The following is a 24,146-nucleotide window of genomic DNA, read 5'->3' as shown; positions in this document are numbered from 1 at the left end:
CACTTGTTTTCATTTTACTTGCTAAAAAGAGGAAAGAAAAAAAATACATAAAATTAATAAAATGCACATGAAAACCAACAGTAAATGGATACAGGGGAAAATAATACACATTTGGTATATCCAAAAGGTCCTGCCTCTGATAGTCAATCCCTATGACTGCTTTGGCAGTGAACTGATGCTGCCCTGATAAACTGAAACAAGAGTAGATATGCTTTTTAAATGTCATTGTCTAGATTTCACAAAAAGCTACTTGCGTATTTTTTATGTAGTTGGTTCATATAGATATAGCTTTAAGGAGCACATCTATTGCCTGGAGCCTTAGGACTAAATATTGCCATGTTAAAAGAGCTTTTACATCATGTATTTAAACTCTTGTATGGATTGGATGACTGTACTTTGTGAGGCCCTCAGACAATATGTTCAACAGTCGTGATTTAGCAATCCCCGAATGACTACGTACACAAATGTAATCTCCAAAATGACCATGAGATACGAGTTAACAGGTTGAATTTAAGATCTAATGGCGGCTTCTCTGAGTACACAACTAGTTCTGCAGATTTTTATTTTTTCCATCCTTTTGATTTCTGCGTGTAAAGGCCAGCAGCTGGAGCTTATAGGTCTTAATAGTAGCATGGAAGATAATGCTATTGAATTAAGTTCCCAGGAAAAGGGGGGGGTGGGGAAATCCCCTTTTCATTACACTCCCATTTTTCTTGACCACTGTTAGCCAAAGTTAATCCAACTGTAGCTGAATCAAAGCTTTCCTTTTCTTTTTAAAGCAGTTTTAATGAAGTGTTTTGCTTACTAATTGTTGTAAATCCAACCATTTGAAGGCCTAAGTGGCTTTCTGGCCTCTGTGCATGGGGTTGAATTTCACCCACAAGGGAAGAATAAGTTACTTTGTCCACTTCCTTACTTAAACTTTGATTATTTTTCTTCCACCCAGTCTTCTATGAAATATCATATAGATATTTTAAATGGCATAAAAACATAAAAGACAAGCAGTTCTAAAAGAACCATTCAAAGAAGCAGGCTATGATTAATATGTTGCTCTTTTGAAAACCCTAAGGTTAACTATCCCACACACCTTGAGGAAACCTTAGAAGATGTGACCCAGTGAAGCTGTGTATATGTATGTATTTAATATGTGTGTGTTTGTATATATGGGGTTTTTTTAAGTCTGAAGTCCATATAAAATATTTTGATCGAACATCTGTCTTGCTCTAGGCCGCTAAATAACGTGGATTATTTAGTCCATGGTCTTCTGATCTATACAATCAAGACTGGAGAATAACAGGTGGTGTGATGTGAAAATTTCCATGCTGGTATAGCTGAATCAACCAGAATCAGAACTGCTAACCAACTTCTGTAATTAAACTAGTGCAACTTGTGCATGGGGGGCTGAATTTAAACTTTTCCCCCTGAATCTTTGTGCTTAGTGTTTTGACTGATTGTTTTATAGGAAAGACTAGCCACAAGGACCTATCTAAAGGACTGATGCAGTTGGGGCTTTTGACTTGAATTAATGAAGAAATGGCTTTAGTAGTTTTAAGATATTTACTGCATCTGCTGTTCTCTCTCTCCCTACAGCACAGGCAGAACAGAGTATGTGCCTGTGAAACGGCACCTTCAAGTCAGGACTGGAGATACTAGTGAAGAGGAGCTTGTACTAGCTGAAGCTAACATGCTAGCATGAGAGAGCTGGGGCTGGGGCAGGCTTTCTGGTTTGTTCTTTTATGAGAAATGAGCTCTGAGTAGGGGTGATGGTGCTTTAAGCTGCTGCAACAGCACTTTTCTGTGCTTGCCCATCAGGCCTTACTTTGGTTTACAACCCCTCAGGAGAGTTTGGTTTGGATTCTGACTGAATCATAATCTAGTAGTTTCTAAACAGTGTTTAGATACACAGTTGCTCCTGGAGTAGTAATACAAACCTGCAGTGCCCTGCCCTTGGTCTCGATGGGCAGTGTGACCGCCGAGATGGCACACACGACACACACAGATGAGAAAAGACACAGGGCCCCAATGAAAGAAGCACTCATGAGAACCTGCAGGCAAATGAACAGCTCAAACATCAGCTCATTGGTATAGGGAGGGGTGGCAGTTAATTAGTAATTAAAGAGTGGACAAAGGGTCACAACCTGAGAGACTTGACAGTTGAAGAACAGTATCATGTGGATCAGCATTCAGAAAGTAACAAATACTAGCAAGCTAAGCTCTAGGAAGAGATTATTGCAGATCTGCAGCTGGCAAAGTACTCTGTATAAACATCAGATAAAGAACTAATGAGTTGGAGTGGGGGAACTGAAATAATCTATTTTTTGTGAACTGCAAGAATATCTATATTTGATAGCAATGATTGGCACAACGTTTACCAACATTATCAGGCATGCTCTTACTTGTGATATAAATGGGGCCACCATAGCTCCAACACGGCACAATGACCCACTTGTTCCCATCCCCAGGGCTCGCATTGTGGTGGGATAAACCTAAAATGGGCCAGAAAGAAATTGGATTAGTGCAACAGCAATCTGTGATATGTGTCTTTATTTTCCTTTTTATGTTTTTATTTTTATTTTTCTTCAGAGAGACAGACCCATTACATTATCCAGGGCAGTTAGGTAGATAAGATATAAAAAGAAATAAAGGTTCTTTCTGGGTCTCATTTGTGCCATTACAAATCTGCTGGGTTTTGCCCCAGATAAAGTTTTAGGGCCAGTCAGTCAAAGCTGGATAGGATTCCCCTGTTTGTTCCCTGTCCCCTTGCCCCCCTTTCTCCTAGCTGTGCTGTGCAGCTCATGCCAAAGTCACAAAGGATAGGCTGGGTGTTAAAGGAAGAAGTAAATTTCTATTGCCAGGCCCTGTACCTGGAAAGCAGGAGGAAAGGCCTGCAGCCTTCAAGACTGCCTATTTATTTGTATCAACAGCACTTTTGTTTAGGAGGAAAAAGAAAAACAGATCCCAATAAGAAATATCCAGGCTTAGAAGAATGTGCTTTCTGTATTTTTCACGTCTCCCAGACACCTGTGCCAATAAAACACTTAAGCATCTGTTTTGCTCAACTTTAGGTAAGTCCTGATACTGGATTTTAGCAAGTATACTCATGTAAGCCTTTGTTTAAATACTTTACTGGGCCAAGCCAATGGGCATAAGGTAATGCAAGAGGAGTCCAGGCATGTGGCCAGAAAGGGGATTTCTGAGTTTATTTTTGATCATTGATGACAATGTGAGTATTGGTTTATGATATGGCTGTTGTAGCAATGGTATTTCTGTTTGCTTTTTATAACTTTACTCAATCTGCAAGGCAATACATTTAACTCCACACAGTTGTTTAAAAAACCAAAACAAACAAAAACAAAACCAAAAACCCCTAACAGTGCATACTTAACCCACAGAACTCATGGCTCCAAAATTGTATGGAGGACAAGCTCTCTGAAGGATTAAAAAAAACTTTGCAGACAGAACACAGTAATTTCCATTAAGTGAAAAAAAATCGTGTATATATAATATCATATACTACCTCATGCTACTGCATCAGTCCCCTAAGTGCTGGAAAAGGTTCCTTTCAGTGGTAGCCTCTTTTCTAACTTTGCAGGCATGGTGGAGGGGGAAGATTGCGGCTTTTGGAAGATGGTGGTACACAACATCCTCAAAAATAACATTTTCTAGTAGCTGGCCGATGAGTGGCTTAATAGGGCATTTCTCTTCCACCTGCTCTTGCCATCTTTAGCTAGTGTAATGATTTCTTCTCTGGTCTTGCATATGAAAACAGTGGGGCCAGAAAACCAGAGATACTTAGTTCAAGGAAGGTGACTCTTAACTAGTCAATAAATATGGCAGTATTTCTGAGTATAGGCAAATGGTCTTTCATGCCCCAGAGCAGCTTAACATGCTTTCAGGAGGACCCACCTCTGCTGTGTAAATGTAGATGGTGTTGAAGTTTGCTGAAACCAGGGCACGCAGCATGAAGAGGAACCCAATCATGCCTGTGCTAGGGAGAAAGCCAGGGGGAGCAGAGTTAGTATCACTGAGCAGTGATCAGCAGAGACACAGCCTAATTCCCTGTGCTAAGGCTTTTATCAGCTTAATATAAGGGAAATCATAAGGAAAAGTTGATTGCTGAAACATAGAATCTTTCTTTAGTCCATTGGCAAGGCGTGTTTAACAACAGTCTATTGCATGTTAGGTTTCCTCTAGACCACTGTTAAGAGTCTGGAGGGAATGATCTGAACAGGACCTTAGTGGCTCAGCTGCTGCCTTCAGCATTACAGTCAGGGCTGGCTTTCAGCCTAACCCTCACTTTCTGTTCCTCTATAAAACTGTTGCAAGCAAATATGATGGCCAGGCTCAAGCTCAGTTTCAGGGAAAACTGAAAATAACAATAATAGCAGTACAGAGGACTTAGTGGAAGACTGTAAGCTTCCTGATGGGCTCTCTTAGCTTAATGACTATTTGCAGCCTCCCACTCCAGCTTCCAAGGATTTCAGCCAGCCTCCAGGGCCAGTGGCCCACGGGCAGGCAGCAGGGGTGTACTCCACTGGTAAGCAGCTGTCAGGCTACCAGCCAGTTTACAGGAAACTTCAGCTTGAAGCTATCCTGATTTTCAGTAACTGTTATGCTCTGCCAGCTTGAGAGGGGTCTTTGTTGTTACACACCCTCACAAATCAACCTGATAATTACAGCACTCATGGCAGCCTTTCCCTTGATGCCTTGAGCTCCTTTTGAAGTGTCCAACCCCACAAGTTAGAGGAGACATATGTAGCATTGCCAAAAACAAAAGAAAGGGGGGAAAAAAGAGACTGAAAGAAAAATATTACTTCTATCTGGTGGGTGTTGGTCACATAATTTTTAATTTCTAGACTGTGCTAGAAAGCAGCTTGTATGCTTAGGGGAAGCCATGTGGGCTCAGTACAGGTGAGTTGCTCTCCACACCGTTGCACCACAGCATCTCCTGCCCCAGCTTTCCAGGGAAGTGTAGGGAACTAGTCAGAGGACTTTTTCAGATGTGGAAGAACTACTGGCCTGGGTGACTGGTGACCTGAGAATACCTAGGTTCTGCCCTCAGCATTGCATGCATGGCCCCCAACAAGACCCATATGCTGATCAAGACTACCTCGAGGTGCAGATGTTAAGAAGAAGAAAGAATAGTGCAGTGCATCCCATGGTGATACACAGGCTCAGGCGTCTTCCAAGGAAATTGATGCTGAGGATGTTCAAAGGATTTACTGGAGACAAAAAGGAAAACCATAAAATGTTGATCGAACTGCAGTGATTGTCTGTCTTTATAGACCTTACACAGCATGCATCAAAACTACTTCTCTGCATCCCCAGTGCCTACCAAATGCTCTGTAAAATGCACAAACCTTATAATTCTCCTATAACCAAACCCTGTAATTTGTGCCCCCTGTTTTGTTTGTCCTTTCTCTCAGAGGATGGAGCCTGTCCTTCTCTGGAATTGCCATGCTGGAGTGTGGCAGGACACCAGTGCTGCTCCTGAGCCCTGCAAGGCAGGCACCCCCTGGGTGAGCACCACAGGCCTGGGTGGTTTTGCTCCCTCTGGCCATGGCCCAGCCAAACACCAGAGCCCAAAGAGTGCCCTGTGGAGTCCCACCAGGAGCTGAGCACTGTCACTGGACCAGTCCCAGCCTGGCTGCACCTGCAGGATCCAACACCTGGTAGCTTTGTAGCCCAGTTGCTGAGATGAACCAGGGAAAACGTTCTCCTCTCAGGAGTGTTGCAGTACCAGACCTGCACACAGTGCCAAGTTCTTTCAAGGGTCCGTGTGGGTGCCTTTGGGCCATCCTGCTGTCCCCCAGGGCTCCCAGGCAGGCTGCAGCAGGAAGGAGTTTGATTGGCTGCAGATCACCTGGGCAGTAAAGCTGCTCCTGAGGCCACCATCTCTTAGAAAGTAGGGCACTTCTGTGGTGCGTTCAGTTCCATCAATCTGATTTTTTGTGATCCTTGCTTAGTTATGACTTCCCAAAAACTACACATCTGGGAATTTGGGAAGCCAGGGTTGGTTCTGGAAAGTTAAGAGCAATGTCCCCTGGAGTTTAACCAAGGCCGTTGGTACGTACTAATTGCAAATGTCTTTGGCTCTGCTCTTGGAAGGACGTGTGCTGCCATCAGAAGCTGAAATATTCACCTGGGGAGTGATACCCTCCCTTGCCACCAGCTCGTGCCCTGTGTCCCAGACATTCATTAGGAAGAGCCTGTGCCTGGCACTTGAGAGCAGTGCTGAGGACATATGAACCCCTGACACATCACTAAATGCATCCAAGCTTTGCAGCAAGTATTGGCTGACTGTAAAAAGGGAGAGGCAGGGAGGGTAGCAGAGTTACATGCGATCTCTCCAGCTGTGCTGATGATCATGGTCTGGTAGGCAGAGGGCCCAAACAAGCGGCAGTGGCAGGGGCTGTGGGTCTCCTCGGAGTCATCACCAGGGTCCTGCACTGGTGGTGCCATGGAGCCACAGACGAGGTCCCGCTCCAGTAACTCAGCACTGGCCAAGATGACGCCGTAATAAGCGAAAGCTATGCCAAGCCTGAGGGGGAGTGGGAAACATGGCAGTGAGCAGCAGCAATGACAAGGAATGTGAGGAAACTGAAATACAGCAGGTTTTGGGTGCTCTGGGACGACCACTGTGAGCATCAGCTCTGCCTGATGGACCGCCCCCTTAGCCTGCGTTTAGCAATGACTCAGGTCCCCGATCAGCCACCCAACGGCACACAGCTACCACCTATGTCCATGCACCACTCTTCCTTGGAGGACCCTGCCCCAGCTCGTAGTTCATCTCTTTGCTTCCCCCTTAGCGCTGATTTTTGCTCTGCAGCAGGTGACCTGCTGCAGTCACACTGCCTTTGGTCCCTTTCCTCATGCAGGGCTGTAAGTGGAGACACTTCCAAACAACCCCTTCCTGGGGGACTGACTCCGGAGTCGCAACATCAGACCCCAATGCTTGTCCAGGGATTTTTTTAGTCCTTATCCTTTCTGCCCAGGGATTTTTGAAAGGAGTTTTCATTAACTGGCTGGAGAAGCTCACCCTGGCTGTCTCTCAGGAACACAGTATTGATGGCAGCCTGGCTGTGTCATTATCAAGTATTTCAGCAGATGCCTAATCATAAGTGGACCAAGAAGTAATTTTCACTTTTTTATCCTCCCGGCAGTTTCAGAAACAAGTATCAGAATCTGGGCTAGGAAATGAGCTGCCTGGGGAGGCAGGGGATGCTTGGGGCATGGGGGGAGGGGGTGGGAATGCAAACCCAAGAATACAACAGCAACTCCTGGGACAAATAGGAAAGAAAGAAGGATTTAAAAACAAAAAGAAAGATATTTCATAATACTCATACAAATTGAGGGGAAAGAAAAAAAAAAAAAAACAAACCCAAACCAAAAAATTCAAGGCCTGACTTAGCAACATTTCAGGTCAATGAGTTCCCATGGACCCATTATTCATACATTTCTATTCCCGACAGCAAAGTCAATGAAACATATATTACCCTTGCATAAAGCTACTGGGAACACTGCATATGAAAACTGTCTCTCTTCAGTTTTAATTTTCCCTGGCCAGTGGCACTGGTAACTATTAATGAGCTTCTGTTGTCACCCTAGTTCACTCCTCTTACATTGGCTGGCCTGCAAAGGTGGTGCTTTTGTCCCTCTCTCAGGAAGAAAAAATTTACACCGAGAAGGGAAGCGGAGCTGCAGGCACATTGCCGGTGCACCAGTGGGCAGGTGTGGGCTTCCTGCTGCAGCTCGTGCCTGGCTCCCACCCCACCTCCCCTGAGCCATCCTGGCCTGAGGAAGGACTCATGGCACCCTGCACCATCCTGGATGTCCAGTCTTTTTCTGCTTATGTTAACACCAACCAACACAGGGTGTCTGAGGCACAGTCTGAGATCAGGACGAGCCTACAGTAACTCATGCCCACATACTGCCCCTCCAGTTGCCAAGGATCTGCAGCCACAGCCTGAGGCAGAAGTGATGCCTTGTAATGGGAAAGTCAACAGGAGACTTCTGTTACCTGCACACTGAGAGAATGAGCTGATAAGCAAGAGAAAAAAAATTAATATTTTTTTTTACCATATGATCCATATCTGCAAAGTGGTTCTGAGGTATTTGGGGTGGATGAGGTCCTTGAACCTGCCTCTCCTTTCCTGCAAATCATTGATAGAAACAGTTTTTTTAAAAGGTGTCTTTTATACAGGGGCAAGTGTTATGTGGCAGCATCTGGCACCCCAGGGCCCTCTGCCCTTACCCCAAGCTGACAGATGGTGCAGCACAGCGCCCAAACAGTCCTCTAGAAAGAAAAGCCCCTCTTCCCAAAGGAGGACGTGCTTCAAAAGATGGAGGGGAGGAGACAAGAACACCATGAGCACTCCTTGCCCCCACAGAACACTCCCAGCTCCTGGAAGTTTGGCCCCGGCATGACCATCATGGTGCCAAAGGGGGACTTGGTTGCTGCTGGGGGATCAGCATTGCCGGTGCTGCTGGCAGCTCCTGTTGCCCCATGTGGCAGGGAAGGGGCCCAGTGTCCGCTGCTCTGCCTGTGAAGCAAGTCTGTGGCCACATGCGTCTTGCTGGGAGGCCTCAAACACCAGTGAGCCAAGAGGCAAGCAGGCATCGGGGAGCCCTGCCTGCCCCACTGCTCCCCAAGAGCCAGCAGCTGCCCCAGCATCCCACTACCAAGGGGAGATGAGTTCACAGGAACGGTTTGGATTGCCTTTATTTTTCCTCATCACTGGTTAAGCCTGAGAGGGTGCACAACTAACAAAAACCCTTCCCACAGACAATGTGGGTCCATTACATAAATTCAATTAAACTACAGGGAAGCTTTAATCTTAATTAAGCCCAATACAATAGCACCATCTTGCATTAATTGCTAAGGACAATGGCTGGTGCCTGTGGGAATAAGCAACAAAGAGGTCTGGGAAAGAGACTTAAAAGAGCTGGATAATAATTTTGAGGCCCTGAACAATGGTTTTGTTCAACCTTCCTCTCTTGGGGGTCAAAGGAGCCACCTGAATAAGTCCTCCCACCCTGCAGCCAGCAGGGTCCAGAGTGGGGTTAAGGGGGAGCAGTCTGGGGGGCCCCTGGCCCCCGGCTCCTCTCCTGCCCCATCCACAACACTCACACATGCTTTGGGGCCTTTTGATCCAGTAGTGATCAGCTCCTGAGTTGTGCAGTGCTCAGCTGCTTACAGGTGGAAATGGTGGTAGCTGTGAAATGGCCTCTCCTGCTTTGACCCTCTTCTGCTGGTCTGTGACTCCACACTGAGGGATCTGGGGTGGCGGGGACCCAGTGGACAAGGCCAGTCAGGGGCTGGGAGAAGCCTCTGGGAGCGGTGGGTTGACCTCATGGCAGGGACCTTCCAGTCTGACCAGAACAGCCCTGAGGGGGACCCTTGTGGGGCAGGTCTCATGGTACAGGGAACATTCCTGGGGGATGGATGAGCAATGAGGAAGAACGTGCTTTTGCTGGGAGCCCTTTTTGTGGCAAAGGGAGCAAATCTTTTCTCAGCACAGTATTTTTCTGAGCAAAACAAAGAATACGAAAAAAGCAGAAAACTCAATTCCATTTTGAGGGCCAAAATGACTGTTTTTCCAAAAGAAAAATAACATCTTCATCATCACATTCAATAGTTGTTTGGAAAGAAACCAGGTGAGGAGGGGGAGAAAGACAGAGTGAGACGTGCTTGGCAGTCCTTCTTCCTCCCTGAACCCGAGATACTGCAGCCCTGTCAGGGGTGGAGGGGCTGGGCAGCACCACGGGCTTGGCTTACCTTGGCGGGCTCCCTCAGCACCCCCTCGGGCATCACCGCCCCATTGATCTTGGCTATCCTCTGCAGCGTGGCCAGGGCAGCCGCCATGTTTCCTGTGGACATGTTGTACCGTGCTGACTCCGGGATGAACTGAAAGCAGAGCAGCGTCAGAAAGCCTTTCTGCACGTCTCTGTCCATGCAACCCTACTCACAACTTCCCATTGAGACCAGCAGCGCAGCCAAGTTGGCACAGGGCACTGGTGAACTGGAGCAGCCTTTTGCCTGTCCTCCTCCTCAACCATGCCCTGGGGCACCCCTACATGTCCCAGCTCTCCATACCCCATGTTGAGGGGCTCACCCTGCCCAACAAATCCATTTCTTGGTCCAGGACCCAGTGGTCTGCTACTGAGTGGTCTGTGGCAAGCACTCATGAGAGGTGGAAGCCAAAGACACAGGTTTAACAAAAATAACAACTGAAATTCTAAAATGGGATGAGGTACATGTCTCTTAAGTAGAAGTCTTGGAGGCCTCAGCAAGACCATCAAAAAAAAGGAAGACACGGATGAAATTTAGGAGAAAACTCACTCTTCACTAGCATTTGCAATGTCCACCCACGAGTGTGACCCCCACTCGTGCTCTTTCCAAAATAAAATACCTTTTTATTAAATTATATTTCTCTTAAATTATAAACAATTACAGCTGTATCACTGAAATACGAATTAAAGACTCCTCCTTTTTTAAAGGTATGTATGCTGTCTGTGTCTTTTTTTTCTTCTGGACTAAAAACTTTTGTTATCCTTTTTTTTTTTTCTGACAAAAATAATCAGGGAAAACAAACATCAGAGTTATACAAGTGGATGGCCAAAATGACCTTGCATTTGACTGCCCAGGTAGCACCTCAGATGGACTTGTTCGTTCGTTCAGCTGCAGGAAGGGCTTTCACATCTGCAAGGCTTGCACTGGCCACAGCTTAGCATTACAGTGCCCATGAGCACTGTAAGTAGGGATTTTCCACATCACTCCCCACAAATAAGTTGGTCCTCAGGTCTGAGACTGATATTTCTGGAGCATGAGTAAACCTGGGGAAGTCACGGTTAATCCTGACACCCATTTGCTCTATGAACACTTTGCTCAGGTTTCTTTCCTCAGCCCTAGCAAATCCTAAAGACTAAAGAGGGTGCCCTCTGGCCAGCACTAGACTGAAGATACTACTTGTGATTTTTTGCATACCCTGCCTAACCTGTCTTCCATCACCATGGCCCCCAGGTACTGCTGGGGCCTGGACACTGAAGCCTGGGGTGCTGGAGAGCTACAGCAGGGCAGCAAAGCAAAGCCAAGCAATCTTCCACAAGGTTACGTATTCCCAGCAGCTGGTCCACAGACCCTCAGGCCATCAGAACCTTCCCAAGTCCCCCAGGTGACAGGGCTGCAGTGGTGAAAGTAGGACACAAGGACAGCCCCAGCCTTGTGGCTGGTGGGAGGGTGATGCCTGTTGGTACCTGGGAAGACGCCAGGTTGGTGGTGGTGCAGCAGAGAGTGGGGAGAGGGGCTTCTCCTACCTTGAACACCAGAATGAGAAGGATGCCGGGAATGGAGGCAATTCTGATCAGCCACCGCCAGCCGATGGTTGGGTTCACCACTGATGCCAGGCCAATGATTAACAAGGATCCTGCCAACCAAAACACCTTTCCAAGGAAAATGAAGAGGTTAAAACACAAATACATGATAACAATTTGTTTCTTTTCTTCTGGTCTGGTTCCATGGATAGGTGGGGATCTGTTCTGGAGAGTGCTGTGGTTCAAACCGAGACATCCTGCAGCTGTCTGAGAAACTGAGCTTGGGTTGAAGGACAGAGGGAAAGAAAGATGAGGATTTTGGGAGGGATGACTGAAGATAGTCTTAATTAGCTCCAGATGAAAACAGATAACTTGCTGTGGCTACCATTGCACTTAAAACCACGTCTTTTGTCTTTCCAGTCATTTCTCTGCTAACACTCACGCCCCTGAATTTTCCTCTTGTCTAAATTTCTGCAGGGAAGCAGCAAATTTACAAGCACCAAAGGCAAAACCAGGCCAGATTTCCACTGCTGGAAATTGGTCTGTCTCCAGTGGACTCAATGCCAAGTGATACCAACGGAAAATCTGGCCACTGATCTGCAAGTACATCCCTCCCCAACGTTCACTTGTTACCATGAGGAGACGTGTCCCTTTCCAGGGGACCACCCAAGGGAGCTTGGCCAACACAAAACACAAACAAATACATAAAAGCCACAGCAAGTTCATGAGTAATCTGCAGGCAGAAATAACAAATTTTGGGGGAGAAATACAAGATCGTTCTTTTTTATAAACCTTTGTGTTTCTTATGACACTTTAGTAATGAAGCCCTAGGATCAAACAGGCAGTAATGAAAAGCAAATTGTCCCTGCCACCAAGACCATATACAAACACTTCTGGTTCTACAGTCAGATGAATTCATGTGCTTGATGACACCTCTTGCAGATCATTTGCACATGCATCAAGTGTCCACTGCAGAAATCTAGAGTAAGCAACAACCCCAGTCATGCTTGCTGTGGTCTTTGCCCAGCAAGTGGCCACAACTCTCCCAGCACATCCCAGGACTTATTTGGGACTATCTTGTGCAATACCCTGTGCCATACCTAAGCAGGGACAGGGAGAGGCACAGATTAGGACCTCATCTGAGAATCACCTTATTAATAAACTGTTATTAAACAAGTCAAAAGAGAGGAGGGATGAGCCCAGGCCTGAAAGGGGCCAGTGGTGCCACCAGCTCCAGAGCTTGCCAGAAAGCCCCTTGGCACTGGTCCCATTAGAGCAGGCAGCATGGTTATAGATAGGGCAACTGAGATGCTGGCTGTCATCACTCATGTCCCCATGCAATGTTTGGGGCATCCAATTATTTGAGAAGAAATTGCCTCTCTTCTGCAGGCAGTTGTCTGTGTACATCTTTAATAACACAGACAGCACGCTCCAGGGCACAGGAGGCAACAGGCACTCACTTGGACCAAGACCAATGTGAATACTCTGGGAGAAAGGCTGACATGCTGGACACCCGGCTTCCAGCAGCAGGGCAAATCTCCCAGGACTCAGGGCTAGAAGAAACAGTAAAGTCATCATTCTTACCTGAGATAAGGGCAGCATGTATCCTCGGTGTTTGATGGGCAAAAATTCCGTTTTTATGATAAGCCTAGTGAAAAGGGGGAAAAAATACAGAAATACATCAGCAATGAGAATTTCTATACTAATCAAGTAGCAGTTCAGCTCAGCTAAATCACTGCTGGATGTTGCTGCTTGTAGTCAGAGTACCATCCTTCTTCCACCACTGAGCACCCAGAGACAGGGGATCCCTGCTCAATATGCCTTCCACTTGGGCAGGCACCAAATTACATGCAGGGGCATGAATCCTCTCCAGGCCACGGCTGTAGGATACAAGCAGGTAAACATTGCAGTCTGTGCATCAGGAAACCTACGGGAAGGTCCTGTGGGGTGACTGAGAAGTCAGCAGAGGCACAGAGTATGTTTGTAGAAATGAACAATCTTTAGTGAATAATTTTTTTTTCATTAAATAAAGAAAACAGTCTGTTCCATTTTTTATCAAAGGGAGGGCCTGGCACTGGCAGCTCTCAAGCTCACAGGTGTGAATTGTGCTTCCTTGGCTGGAAAGAGAGAGGCGTGGAAACAGACCCACTTGGCTCCTTCTGTCTCAGCGATTGAAGTGTTTTATAAAACATGAAATTTCCCTTCATCCTCAGGCTCATTAGCAGCCTCCATGGCCAGAGATCAGGGGCCCTCCTGTGAGGGAGGCAGTGCCAGGAGCTCGGTGGATGCACAACCCAGGCGCAGGGTGCCTTCTCCTCCCAACAGCACCTATCTCCCTCCTGTCCTTCACTTAGACAAAGGGCTCTTGGGTCAACATGACCAGTTTTGGGCTTTTCTGCATGGACAGCAAACAGACTTCAAGGAACCAGAGAAGATGCTGAAATGTTGTATTTGTTTCCCTGAGAGAGTTGAAAGAAATAATTTATTTTGCCAGGCTCCTAGTGAAGTGGTTGTTACTATTGTGACTTTCTCCTCTCTCCCTTCACATTCCCCTTTCCACCCCAACAGAGTAAAAAGTTTCATTTAAGTGGGAACTTTTTACATCAGTTCAAGAAGAATTTGCTACTTAAGCAGAATTGTTGTGACTTTTTAATGAGGAAGTACCCTTTGCTCATCTGTTACCTGTCTAATTGTTTTTATAATATATGTGCTTAATAATCCCTGTCACTGGCTTAACATAAACCAGCTGCCCCCTCTATTCCTGGACTTGGGAGTCCCTGAGACTGCAATTTATGTCCATCGACTGGGATCCAGTGAAATTACAGAACAGCATTTGGTTTTAAGGCGATGTGGGAATTTGCTCTCCTTTCCATTTCCAGCCCCTGCAGAGGCCCCTTCCCCGCCGTCTCCTCCAGGTCACAGCACAGCCATGGCTTATCAGGCTCAGTGCAAGGGAAACCAGGCACTCCACAAGGTCAGCCAAAATGTCTTGAAGGGTTTTTCTCACTGTAAACCCAGGAACTCAAACCCCTTGGGTCCGTGGGTGCCTTTGCTGACGTCCCTGTGAAAGCTGGCTTGCCACTGCCCAAGCCACGAGGCATGAGGCACAGCCTTACCCTTGTGCATGGCCCGACACGCCACCTCCTACCATGGCCCACAGGAACACGAACCAGATGTAGGATGGGGCAAACGAGGTCAGCAGGGAGAAATAGGCTGCCCAGAGGAACGAGAGCAGCAGAATCTGCAAAAGGGGAAAAAAATACAGTCATCAAACCACAGGCTCAGCCAGGTGCATGGCTCTTGTGGGGCTTGGGAAAAGGATGCACAGCCCCCAGCACTCACTCACCTTCCAGCGGCCGTACCTGTCGGCCAGGAGCCCGAGCACTATGCTGAAGACCATGTAGCCAAAAAACACCATCTAAGGGGAATTGAAACACAACTGGTGTGGAGGGCCCACTCCCGGCAGCACTGGGCATCTCTGCTCTTCAAACTCTGGGTTAGCTGAACATTTTCTGAGCAGCAGGATGAATGGCAGTGCCCAGAACCATGAGCAAGATGGCTTTCACGGGCTCACTTCCTCCATGTAGGCACTCACTGCTTCAACCCTCAAAACTGAGGGCTTGAAGGCAAGGACTTAAAAATAAGAATATAAAGTAGAGTCTTGATTTGGCATTACAGCTCTGGGCATGGACATGTGCTCATGTCAGCTCACTTTCTGGTTTTCTACAGTTGTGGTACTGGTTTTGCCCCTGGGAGGATTCCCTAGGAGTTTATCTGGTCCAGTGGAAAATGTACTTTACAAAGCCTGGGGCAGTGCCCCTGACAATGACCACAAGGTGGATGACCTGTGTGAGGGCAACACAAGTCACTCACCGTTGTCACTAAAGCCACCTGCCAATCTTGAAGCTGCCACTCGCATCGGATGAGAGGGGACACAACGGCTATTAGCATGATCTCCATGGCTTCAGTCACCTTTGGAAATGAGTGTGCACATTAGCAAGAAGGAAAGCCACAAGAAACCCACTGGGGAAAATCCCTCAGTCCTACCAAGCCTGCAGCCATGACAGTCCCACCATGTCAAAACAGCCCTGTGAAGCCATGGCACCTCCAGAGTGGTCTGAGCCCTGTGCGTGAGCTGGAAGATGTGGATACTTGGAAACAGGGGGAAGAGGGGAGAAAGGTGCACCTAGAAAGCAGGTATCTAAGTACACTGTGTATCTAGGAAGGCTGGAAAGACTCATCCTTTGCAGAGGACACTCTTAACCAGCTGTGCTAGTGGAAGGTCTTCAACTATCTCTGGAAACCAAGCTGCTTGGTTAGGTACCCTGCTATGATTTTGGACATCTAACACAGAGACAACATCTTAAAACTGTTTATGATTAAAAATTTCATTGCTCCATTGGCTGTTTGCCCCAGAAGCTGGCTTCAGTTAAGAAATGAGCCTACTGTTTATACATAGAGGCTTTTACACCTCAGCTGCAGTGATCCTCGAGGATATGTCCCCATCCCATCTTTTTCCCAGCCTGGCCTCAGGCTTTTGCCCCAGTTCCCAAACCAGATACACCATTAACACAAGATCTGGCCAGTTAGGAAGTTTTTCAGGTAGCCAAGGGTGAGAGGAGGGTAGCCCTCCCGTGCCAGATTGCACAAGCTTTGGATGCCCTGGGGATGGCATGAAAACCTAACCCTCAGGCAGTATAGAAGATGTGCCCTGTCAGTGCTGCCTGGTGGGACGGTGCTCCAGGGCAGGGGCCAGGCCAGGATGCTCTGGGACAACCTGCTTGGCTGTGCCCTGAAATAGACCTGGTATCAGTTGTAGCCAATATTGATTTTGGCCAAAGATGACAACAGCAGAAATTGTGCTTGAGAAGGTATGAGTGAAAAAAATGGGCTGGAATATATGCCCATGGTTCTTATGGTTGTTATTGCACAGTAATAAGGAAAATGAGAGGAGCTTTTTTTCGGGCCATGGCTGATTGATTCAGGCCATTTTTCAGATGGCTGCAGACACCTACCCCGGTGCTGCCCATAATGAGGAACAGCATGATGTGGAACCTCCCAAACCCAATGGCTTCCACAGCTTCTTCCACTGTAAATGTCTTCAGCCCTGAACAACAAAGGGAAGGAAAAACAGAAACAAAAACCACATCAGCAGTCAAATCGTACCTCCTCTTTATGAAATGTCAGTGGTTTTCATGCTACTGTGGGACCTCACCAGGAAAAAGGCTGGAAACATCTACCAGTTGTGTGTCCACTGACCAGCCCCCCTGGGCACGCTGGTGGCTAGGCACGTAAAGGGTTTGCTGAAACAGCAGCCAGTGGGGCAGAGGGCAGGTTGAACGTGGAGGAAGGACAGCCTTTTACTGAGTTACCCCAGCTGCTTCAGAAACCCATGGTTGGGACTGTGTCTGGGCAATAGTCTACTCTCTTCCCCTGCCCAAACTGCTGTGAGGCACCCCCGGGCCTGCTCTCAGCATGGGCAACGTGAGCTGGGGGCTGCTCCAGGTCTGAGCCCTGCAGGACAAGCACAGCCAGGGACTCTGGGCTCAGTTTCATCTCCTAAGCCTTTATTCCTGACTTTTTCACCCTTTTCAGGAGCAAGGAAAGCATCTCAAGAAAAGGGCCAGGATGGCTTTATAAACAGACCTGGCAGAAAGCTTTCAGTATATGTATACTTGTAATATACTTTTTAGCTCTTATTCAGGTAAAGTCAGAGCTGCATCAATTTTTCTGTCAGGCCATTTATCTCCCCACTAAGTTATCTCAAACCCATCAACATTTCCTCTGAAATGGAACAGAATTTACTGCAGAATTTCAGGATAATTTTTTTCTTTCAGATGCAGAACTTTTTGTTTTATATTTTTCTACCTTTTCTTTCACTTTAAAATTCTTTTGAAATGGAATATTTTTTAAAAAAATTAAAACATCCACAATGAAAGAATCCTTGAATTACAGGTATAATAAAATGTTTACAAAAGTGGAGGCCTAAGAAAAACCAAGCCAGCCATCGACTGCCGTTGTAGGTAGCAGTCACTACTCTAGTAGCTGTGGTGGGAGAGAAGCAGTGTGAAGCTGATGGTTGTGGCTCCATGGATAGAGGTTTTGGGCAGCTGGATTGACAATCCTGGGGACTATCCCTCTTCTCTGGCTAAACGAGGACCCAAATTTCTAGTCCTGACAATACAAACCTACCTTTTGGGGGTTCTTGTCTCTCTGTGTGTATTTCTTCCAAGCCGATAGCATTTTCTGTCTCTTTTGGTGCAGTGGCCATCTCAGCTCCTGCTGGGGTCCACAGTCACTGTCAGGCAAGGCCAGGATTTAACTGCGAAACCTCTGGACAGTCACAAAGCCATCTGAGCAATAAATCAGCAAAGCAGCATCCCGTACTGGAGCAAAAACATTCAGATATGCTTGAACATGGGCTTGTTTCAGGCAGCTGCTGGGAGATGTTCTTTCCCATAGTGGTTTTTGTGAGAAAATACATAGAAATTTCACAAAATAAGTTAGTTGAACAGACAGAGATCAGGCAACACACTGCAGTGGCTGTTTTTATGGAAAGCCCAGGGGCTGCCTTAGGGAAGACTGGAGACCTGCTAACACAAGAGAGCATGTGACAGCTCCCCCAGCTCAGAGGTGGGTGAAATGCAGAGGCAGTCAGAAGATGCTGCATCTCCAAGAGCCAAGACAAGACATGACCAACAGCAGGTTGCCCCTGCTGGAGGCAGAAATTGCTACCCCCTGGGAGCTGGGGCTGAGTGGGCAGTAAAGGTGCTGCACTGTAATTGCTCGGCTTTATGGGAGCACCCACTGAGGCAGAGCCAGTGGGTAGGAACCACCTTGTCTAGGGGCAGGGTGGCCCTGCTCCCTGCCTAACCCTGGCTGTGCTGGGATGGCGTGGCTGGTGAGAGACAAGCACCGAACCCCTCCTCACCAGGCCTGCAATTTGCCAGCACAGTGCTTCCTGCTGCAAACCTGATCCTCTGCCTCACACCCACCATCCCACCCCCCCCCACTTTCCCCAGCGCGCTAATCCCCATCCTCTCAGGTCATCAGGAAACACAGCCATGCTTCGGGATTGCAACAGGGGAGAGCTGGCTTCCTCCACCTGTGTTTCTGGTTTCCAGCACTAGATCCCTTGGCCTGATTGCAGCTGCTTTTCCTGATCAGAAAAGCTCGTCTTAATCCCAGGGCAGGGATTAAGCACACTGCTTGCTTTAACCCACAAGATTTCTTGCCAAGTGCATTCTCAGACACTGGAGTGGGGTCATCAATTTGATGACACCCTCTCCTTTGATTGCCTCCCTTCAGGGGTGCTGACTTTGACACAGACAGCATTCATGGCCACCCAGCAGTGATGGAAGAGGCTGCAGAAGGGTGAGAGCTTGAGGAGATTAATGAGTGCATCTAGCTAAAGATACAAAATCCCAGATGAGATAGAGGGCAGCATGAACACGGAAAGCACAGAGTTACAGTATTCCCAGGCTGGATACTTTAAAACCATTATAGTGAGGTACAGTTGTAAGGAGGTCCTTAAGGGCTAATGACAGGTTACTTGGCTGGGTCACATACACTGACCTTGCTGTTACAGATCATTACAGTCCAGCATACAAGAGGACATGTAGGATATTGTTTACAACTATCTCTCAGCAGTATCCTTGCTGCCTGCAGCACACGGTGACACCAGCTGACCATGCCAGCCACCAGCTAGGGACCATTTCCAAGTGGAACCAACTCAAGAGCAACCAAAACAAGGTGCTTGGAAGAGCCCATGAGAAGAGGTGAAGCTTTACTGTGTGTCTGAATCATGAAGGGCTTTGCAATAACAAAAGCTTGGGACCTGTTTTTCTCCTTTTCTGTTCCTTTATGATTAGGAACCTGCAAACACATTCTGCCTTAAGCTGCCGCATCACACCTGTGTCTGGTTTAACAGCTGCTCTCCTACGAAGCCTGCAGCAGGCACAGCTCAGGGCACTGGCAGGCCAGGCTGGGGCACGACCAGGACAAAGATCAAGTCATGGGCCCTTGCACACCCATCCTGATGCTGGGATACTCTTTCATTTTTGCTGAGAGGCACTGGAGCATTTCACTGGTGCTCACCTACTCTGGGCTACATGCCACCAATCTGGGAAGTGCTGCAGCTCTTCCAGAAAAGGGGAGAGAACCCTGAACCCTGGCATTGTGCAGAATCCCCAGTGAGGCTCAGGTGCTCAAGCAGAAGGGTGCATGTCAACTCTGACACCCCACAGTAGCCAAGACACCTCCAGAGGTATCAGGATGGTGGATAGCACCTATGGGAGACCAACACTGCTCTCAAATAGCAGCAGGTGAGCAGGCGGGATACCTTCTCTAACATCTCAAGTAACACCAGAAATCTGTGATTGTACCTGCATCCCCCTCTGTCTAGGTATTGGGGCAGCTGGAGCAAAATTTACTCATCCATAAGCAGACAGGAAGCCACTGTTCAGGTAAGTCCCTGGCACTGTATACTCTGCTCTAGTGTTTATGTCCAAAAGACAGAGACTTAGATGCAATGCTTCATTAAACCTCCTAACAATTCCTAACAGACCCACAGTTTGCTCATCACAAACCTCTGCAGCTCTCTTTGCCTTGATGGACCAGCTAGTGTCTATCACGCCTCTTCAGGGAGACACAAGTTTCCCATTATTTGTAAAATCCACTGAAAATACTAAATGCCAATTACATGAGCCAAAAGAACAGCAATGACAAAGCTGCTGCTATCAGGGAATATAGCCATCCTCCATCCAAAGGGAGCAACCAAGAGCACAGTGGAACTGCTGCCGGGACCCGGCAGAAGGATGCCGTGACCCCTCACTGGAGGGCTGCAAGGCCATGAAGCGCACACAATATGCAATGCTGCACATGAGACCAGCTGGGAATTTTGTCAGTAAAGTCATAGAGGTTCTGCATGTGACATACGAATGATCACATAGTCCTGCTATTAAGCCAAGGCTCAGTTAGATAATTTTTCTTTTTTTTTTCCTTACCTCTGCAACGTTTCAGGCACAGAGAAGCAGATGTTTCCTCTTTTCTGTCTTGTTTCTTTTCCTTCTGCTATTTTCTTTTACAGAGTTGGCGGTGTTCTGGGTTTGAGATCCAGCTCCCAGGAGTCAGGTTTCCTCCTTGCTGGGCACGGGCGGGTCCTTCTCCACCCACCTCCGCCCCCCAGAAGTAGGTGACGCAGGCAGGGTACCCCAGTGCTGACCTGTGCTGGTCTCACGGCACCTACAGGTCCTCCACAGGGGCTGCCACCACAAGGTGACCCCAGGGAGATGGAAGGAGGGCACTGGGGAGATACCCCTATTACTATACCAGCAAGATTTTAGCTGAGATATCTCAGGGGCAGGTCCTGCAGCACAAGCACACATGGCTAACACCTGCAAAGCCATGAGTAGCACGCAGGTGCTTGCAGCCAACAGCCCCCCTCAAGCCAGGGGAAGCCAACTCAATTGCTGTCACCATGAAAATATGGGGCCTGTTCATTTGCTTCATCCTTCTAAATTTCCTGAGTGAGTACTGAACTGCAGGGCTTAAACACTTAAATTCACGGCTTAAACCGCTGCAGTGATCCTGACCTTACCATGCAACAAATCTCCGTGCTATGGGTTGGGTTTGCCAGTGAACCTGACCTACAATAGGTATGTGCTCTTGACTAGGAGTTATATGTCAACATTTGCTACTCAAGTGTGTTGATGGTTTTTGTCTCTCCCTTCCGTGAGGATTCCCAAAGTCCTCTTCTGAAATATGTACACTGAGCTGGCAGTGATGTTGCAATATTTTTATCAAAGCATGTAACTCCCATTCTGAATCTCATGCTTCCAAGCATCAGGAAGACATTTGTTACCAGCCAACATATGCTATTTCAGCGTCTTATTTTCCTCTTAATAATATCTAATATTCAGCTACAGCCATTATTGGCATCTGCTGAACTAGATGCATGTTCCAGGCTGCCAGATTCATACCATTATATTTTCATTGCAAAAACCCAGACAGCGTGCGTGCAATCACAGACGGGTACAGATGTTTTGGCATTCCAGCTTCCCAGCACAGAAGGGAAAAAATGACCAAAATACCAGTGAAATTCTCGGTCACAGAGATGTTCTTTCAGGCCCAGGTGTTTGGAATTTAACAAAGGGTTGCTATGGCTATTGTTTTTTTTAACCATCTCATGATATTTTAATTATTTGAGAGGGAAATGAAAAGACTGATCAGAGCAAAGCATGGATGGAAATGTCTCCATGTGTGAAAGTTCCAGAAGAAACAAGAGAGTGAGGGTGAGAAGAAAGGTCTCCATGCTGACCAAGGCCATGACAGAGAGACATCACACAAACACTAAGGAAAGTGATGTTTGCTGCAGGATCCTGAGGCTGAGTTCCAAGAAAGTGTTGATTCCTTAGGTTATGAAAGTTGAGTCCAAAACCCGGTTCATTATCATCAGTCCAGAGGACCAAAAGACTGGACAAGAACTCAATATCTGGCTTTCCTCATCCTCCGTGTCATCAAAGCCATCCTGGAGGGAGGGTCTGGCCACAGACAGCAGTGGGTCTTGTGAGGAGGAATAAAAAATCCAGGAGATGAGTGTGAGTAATGTGTGAGTGACTGAAACCAGTTTGATTGACTTTGTTATCCCTTTCCCTTCCTACATGGTAATTCGTTTTTACATTAATTTCCTACAAAATGATATAACTCATGTCATCACCTCTCAGAAACAAACACCTTGCAAGCAATGGCATGAGCTTTGGATCCAGAAGCACCCATTCCTCCATAGGGACTGATCCCAAGTCCACCCCAGAGGGGCATGCTGAGGTCCTGACTTGGAAAGAGTTCTCAGGTTAATTACAAGTCACATCTCCTCCAGCAATGGGTAAAGCCCAGTTAAAGAGACTAGGGTGTTGGACCAAGGTCTCCTAGTCTGTAACAGTGGTCTCTGCTGGATCCGACCACATCTGGTCGCCACATTCACAGCACCAGCTAGAAAGCTTGGTCCCATTCAGCTCAGCAGCTGTACAGGGGAACAGACAGTCACTGCTCTGCTCCAAAATTCCCCTCATCTTCTGAAGGAAACCCTTTTAAAAACAAGCCACTCTGGAACATTTCTGGGTTTTTAAATGTCTTTAAAACAATCCAAATGAAATCTAGAGCTCTCCTCAAAGTGTGTAAGAACAACCCTGCCTCTCAGCAGTATTTCATCTGAATGCTCCTTGATTATAAGTGAGCTTGGTACTCCTGTGGAGTAGGGAAGTGCTGTCCCCATATCACAAATTCACAACTACATTATTCAGTTGTGCACAGAAAAGGAGAACTGCATACAGAATTAAGCCAAATGTTTGGATCACTGTTTGGTACAGTAAACAACAGACCATGTTGTCCCCTGCAGTATTCACAGGATAACTTGTTTTTCTTGCTTAAAATGTAAACGTCAGACAAAAAGCAAAACACCAAGAAGCTCTGAAAGGAACAGATATCTGTTTCAGGTAATCACCTTCTCAGTTACATTGCAATCATATGGAAGGGTGGAATAAAGATGAATTATGTGTTTGTGCAGAAAATCCGCCCACTGTTTCATAAAGAAAATTGCTTGCGTTTGGTAATGCATCAAACTAGTTTGGCTTTTCTTGCTTCAAGACAGCTTTCTCCTGAACAGGAATTTTAAAAATAGGCTAGAAAGAAGAAACAAAGGTGATGTGCATATGCTGAGCAACAGTGACACCAGCTGCATTCATGTCCATGTGTTTTTTCTCTGTACCATAGGTTACCATGCCTGAAGAACCGGTGGCACAAGGCCACGCATGGGTCATGGACACACTCCAGTGCCCGCGTCTTCTCAGCTCCAGCTGCTGCTTCAAACCCAAGCTGTTGTTAAAAGGAAAAAGGCTTATGGCTCTGTTGGTAATCAGTGCTCAATGCCAGTATGGCTTCTTGAGACCACAAGGGAAAAAGTGGAACAATTGTTTTGCCTGGGGTTGTATTTTCTCCTGGGTAACTGTAGCAGGAAGGTGGTTCTCAAGCCTGACTACTACAGACTCATGGCCCATTATGACTATTCCACTCTGTGTCCTGCTAGGAACACTCCCAGGTAGTTTTTTTTCAGTGGAGCTGGGTATCAGGGCTGTGAAGTTTAAAAATAAGTCTTGTTTGGTCACACACCATGGAAGGGAGCACTGTCACCTCTAAATCCATTGGTGTGCTGTGTTGGGATTTTACATCCAGCCTGGTAAAATAACCCCAACCCTTTTATGATTAACATTATTCAGTTTGAAAGATTCATAATTCATTAATGTTTAGGAAAATCACAGTACATCAATATTTTAAATTAATCTCAACAGTTTTGATTCCTCTATTTTTTCTGTTCATTAGCTATTAGCATTTCTACACAGTTTGCTTTAACAACCCATCTTGAAAAATACAGCACAGGGGGAGTCATCTTAAGTCTCCAGCAAGAAACAAGTCAATAGAGAGAAATAAATTGGCTGCCAATGTGGAAACTGGCACACTCTCTTGTTTACACAGCTCAAAACTAACACTTTTGTTAAGTGATGACGTGTGCAAACGCCTATAATCCAGTGCTGTAAAGCCCTGGAGAAAATCAGATATAAAAAGGGTTGTTGTAGTAAAGCATGTAGAAAATTGCAAGCCTGCAATATGATCTGTCTTTGAGCTGGTTTGCATTGTGTGCTAAACTAAGGGCTGCAATCTTGTAAGGGACTTAATCATTGTCATATGATCAACCACAGCTTGAAAAAACAGCAGAAACATTATTTTCCTCGTAAAGAAATGTGCCACAAAGACAGGGCAGTAAATGGAGCAAAACACAC

At 46.7% G+C, this 24,146-nt stretch overlaps 1 protein-coding gene across 1 annotated transcript; it reads right to left on the bottom strand.

Moving 5' to 3' along the window:
• Positions 1–1,883: 1,883 nt before the first annotated feature.
• SVOPL (SVOP like) lies at positions 1,884–14,731 on the bottom strand. The gene is made up of 11 exons (XM_074901155.1): positions 14,660–14,731; positions 14,430–14,554; positions 12,898–12,961; positions 11,317–11,442; positions 9,779–9,907; positions 8,080–8,153; positions 6,339–6,541; positions 5,111–5,222; positions 3,907–3,988; positions 2,397–2,486; positions 1,884–2,045 (listed from the first exon to the last, which is right to left on the bottom strand). Exons 1-11 carry the CDS (start codon positions 14,729–14,731, stop codon positions 1,884–1,886), a joined length of 1,239 nt encoding a protein of 412 aa, XP_074757256.1.
• Positions 14,732–24,146: the final 9,415 nt, after the last annotated feature.

The sequence above is a fragment of the Athene noctua genome, chromosome 3 (genome assembly GCF_965140245.1).
Source record: "Athene noctua chromosome 3, bAthNoc1.hap1.1, whole genome shotgun sequence".
In the NCBI taxonomy this organism is placed as follows: domain Eukaryota; kingdom Metazoa; phylum Chordata; class Aves; order Strigiformes; family Strigidae; genus Athene; species Athene noctua.
The sequence above is the reverse complement of the archived record's forward strand: the minus strand, read 5'-3'. Positions and strand labels throughout refer to the sequence as shown.

Coding starts and splice junctions, on each gene's coding strand:
- SVOPL (XM_074901155.1), bottom strand. CDS start 14,731: ATGGTGTTTTTTGGCTACATGGTCTTCAGCATAGTGCTCGGGCTCCTG. Junction 8,154..9,778: donor TGCTGAGGGAGCCCGCCAAG/GTAAGCCAAGCC, acceptor AATGATTTGCAG/GAAAGGAGAGGCAGGTTCAA. Junction 5,223..6,338: donor CACAGCTGGAGAGATCGCAT/GTAACTCTGCTA, acceptor TTTTGTCTCCAG/TAAATCCTTTGAACATCCTC.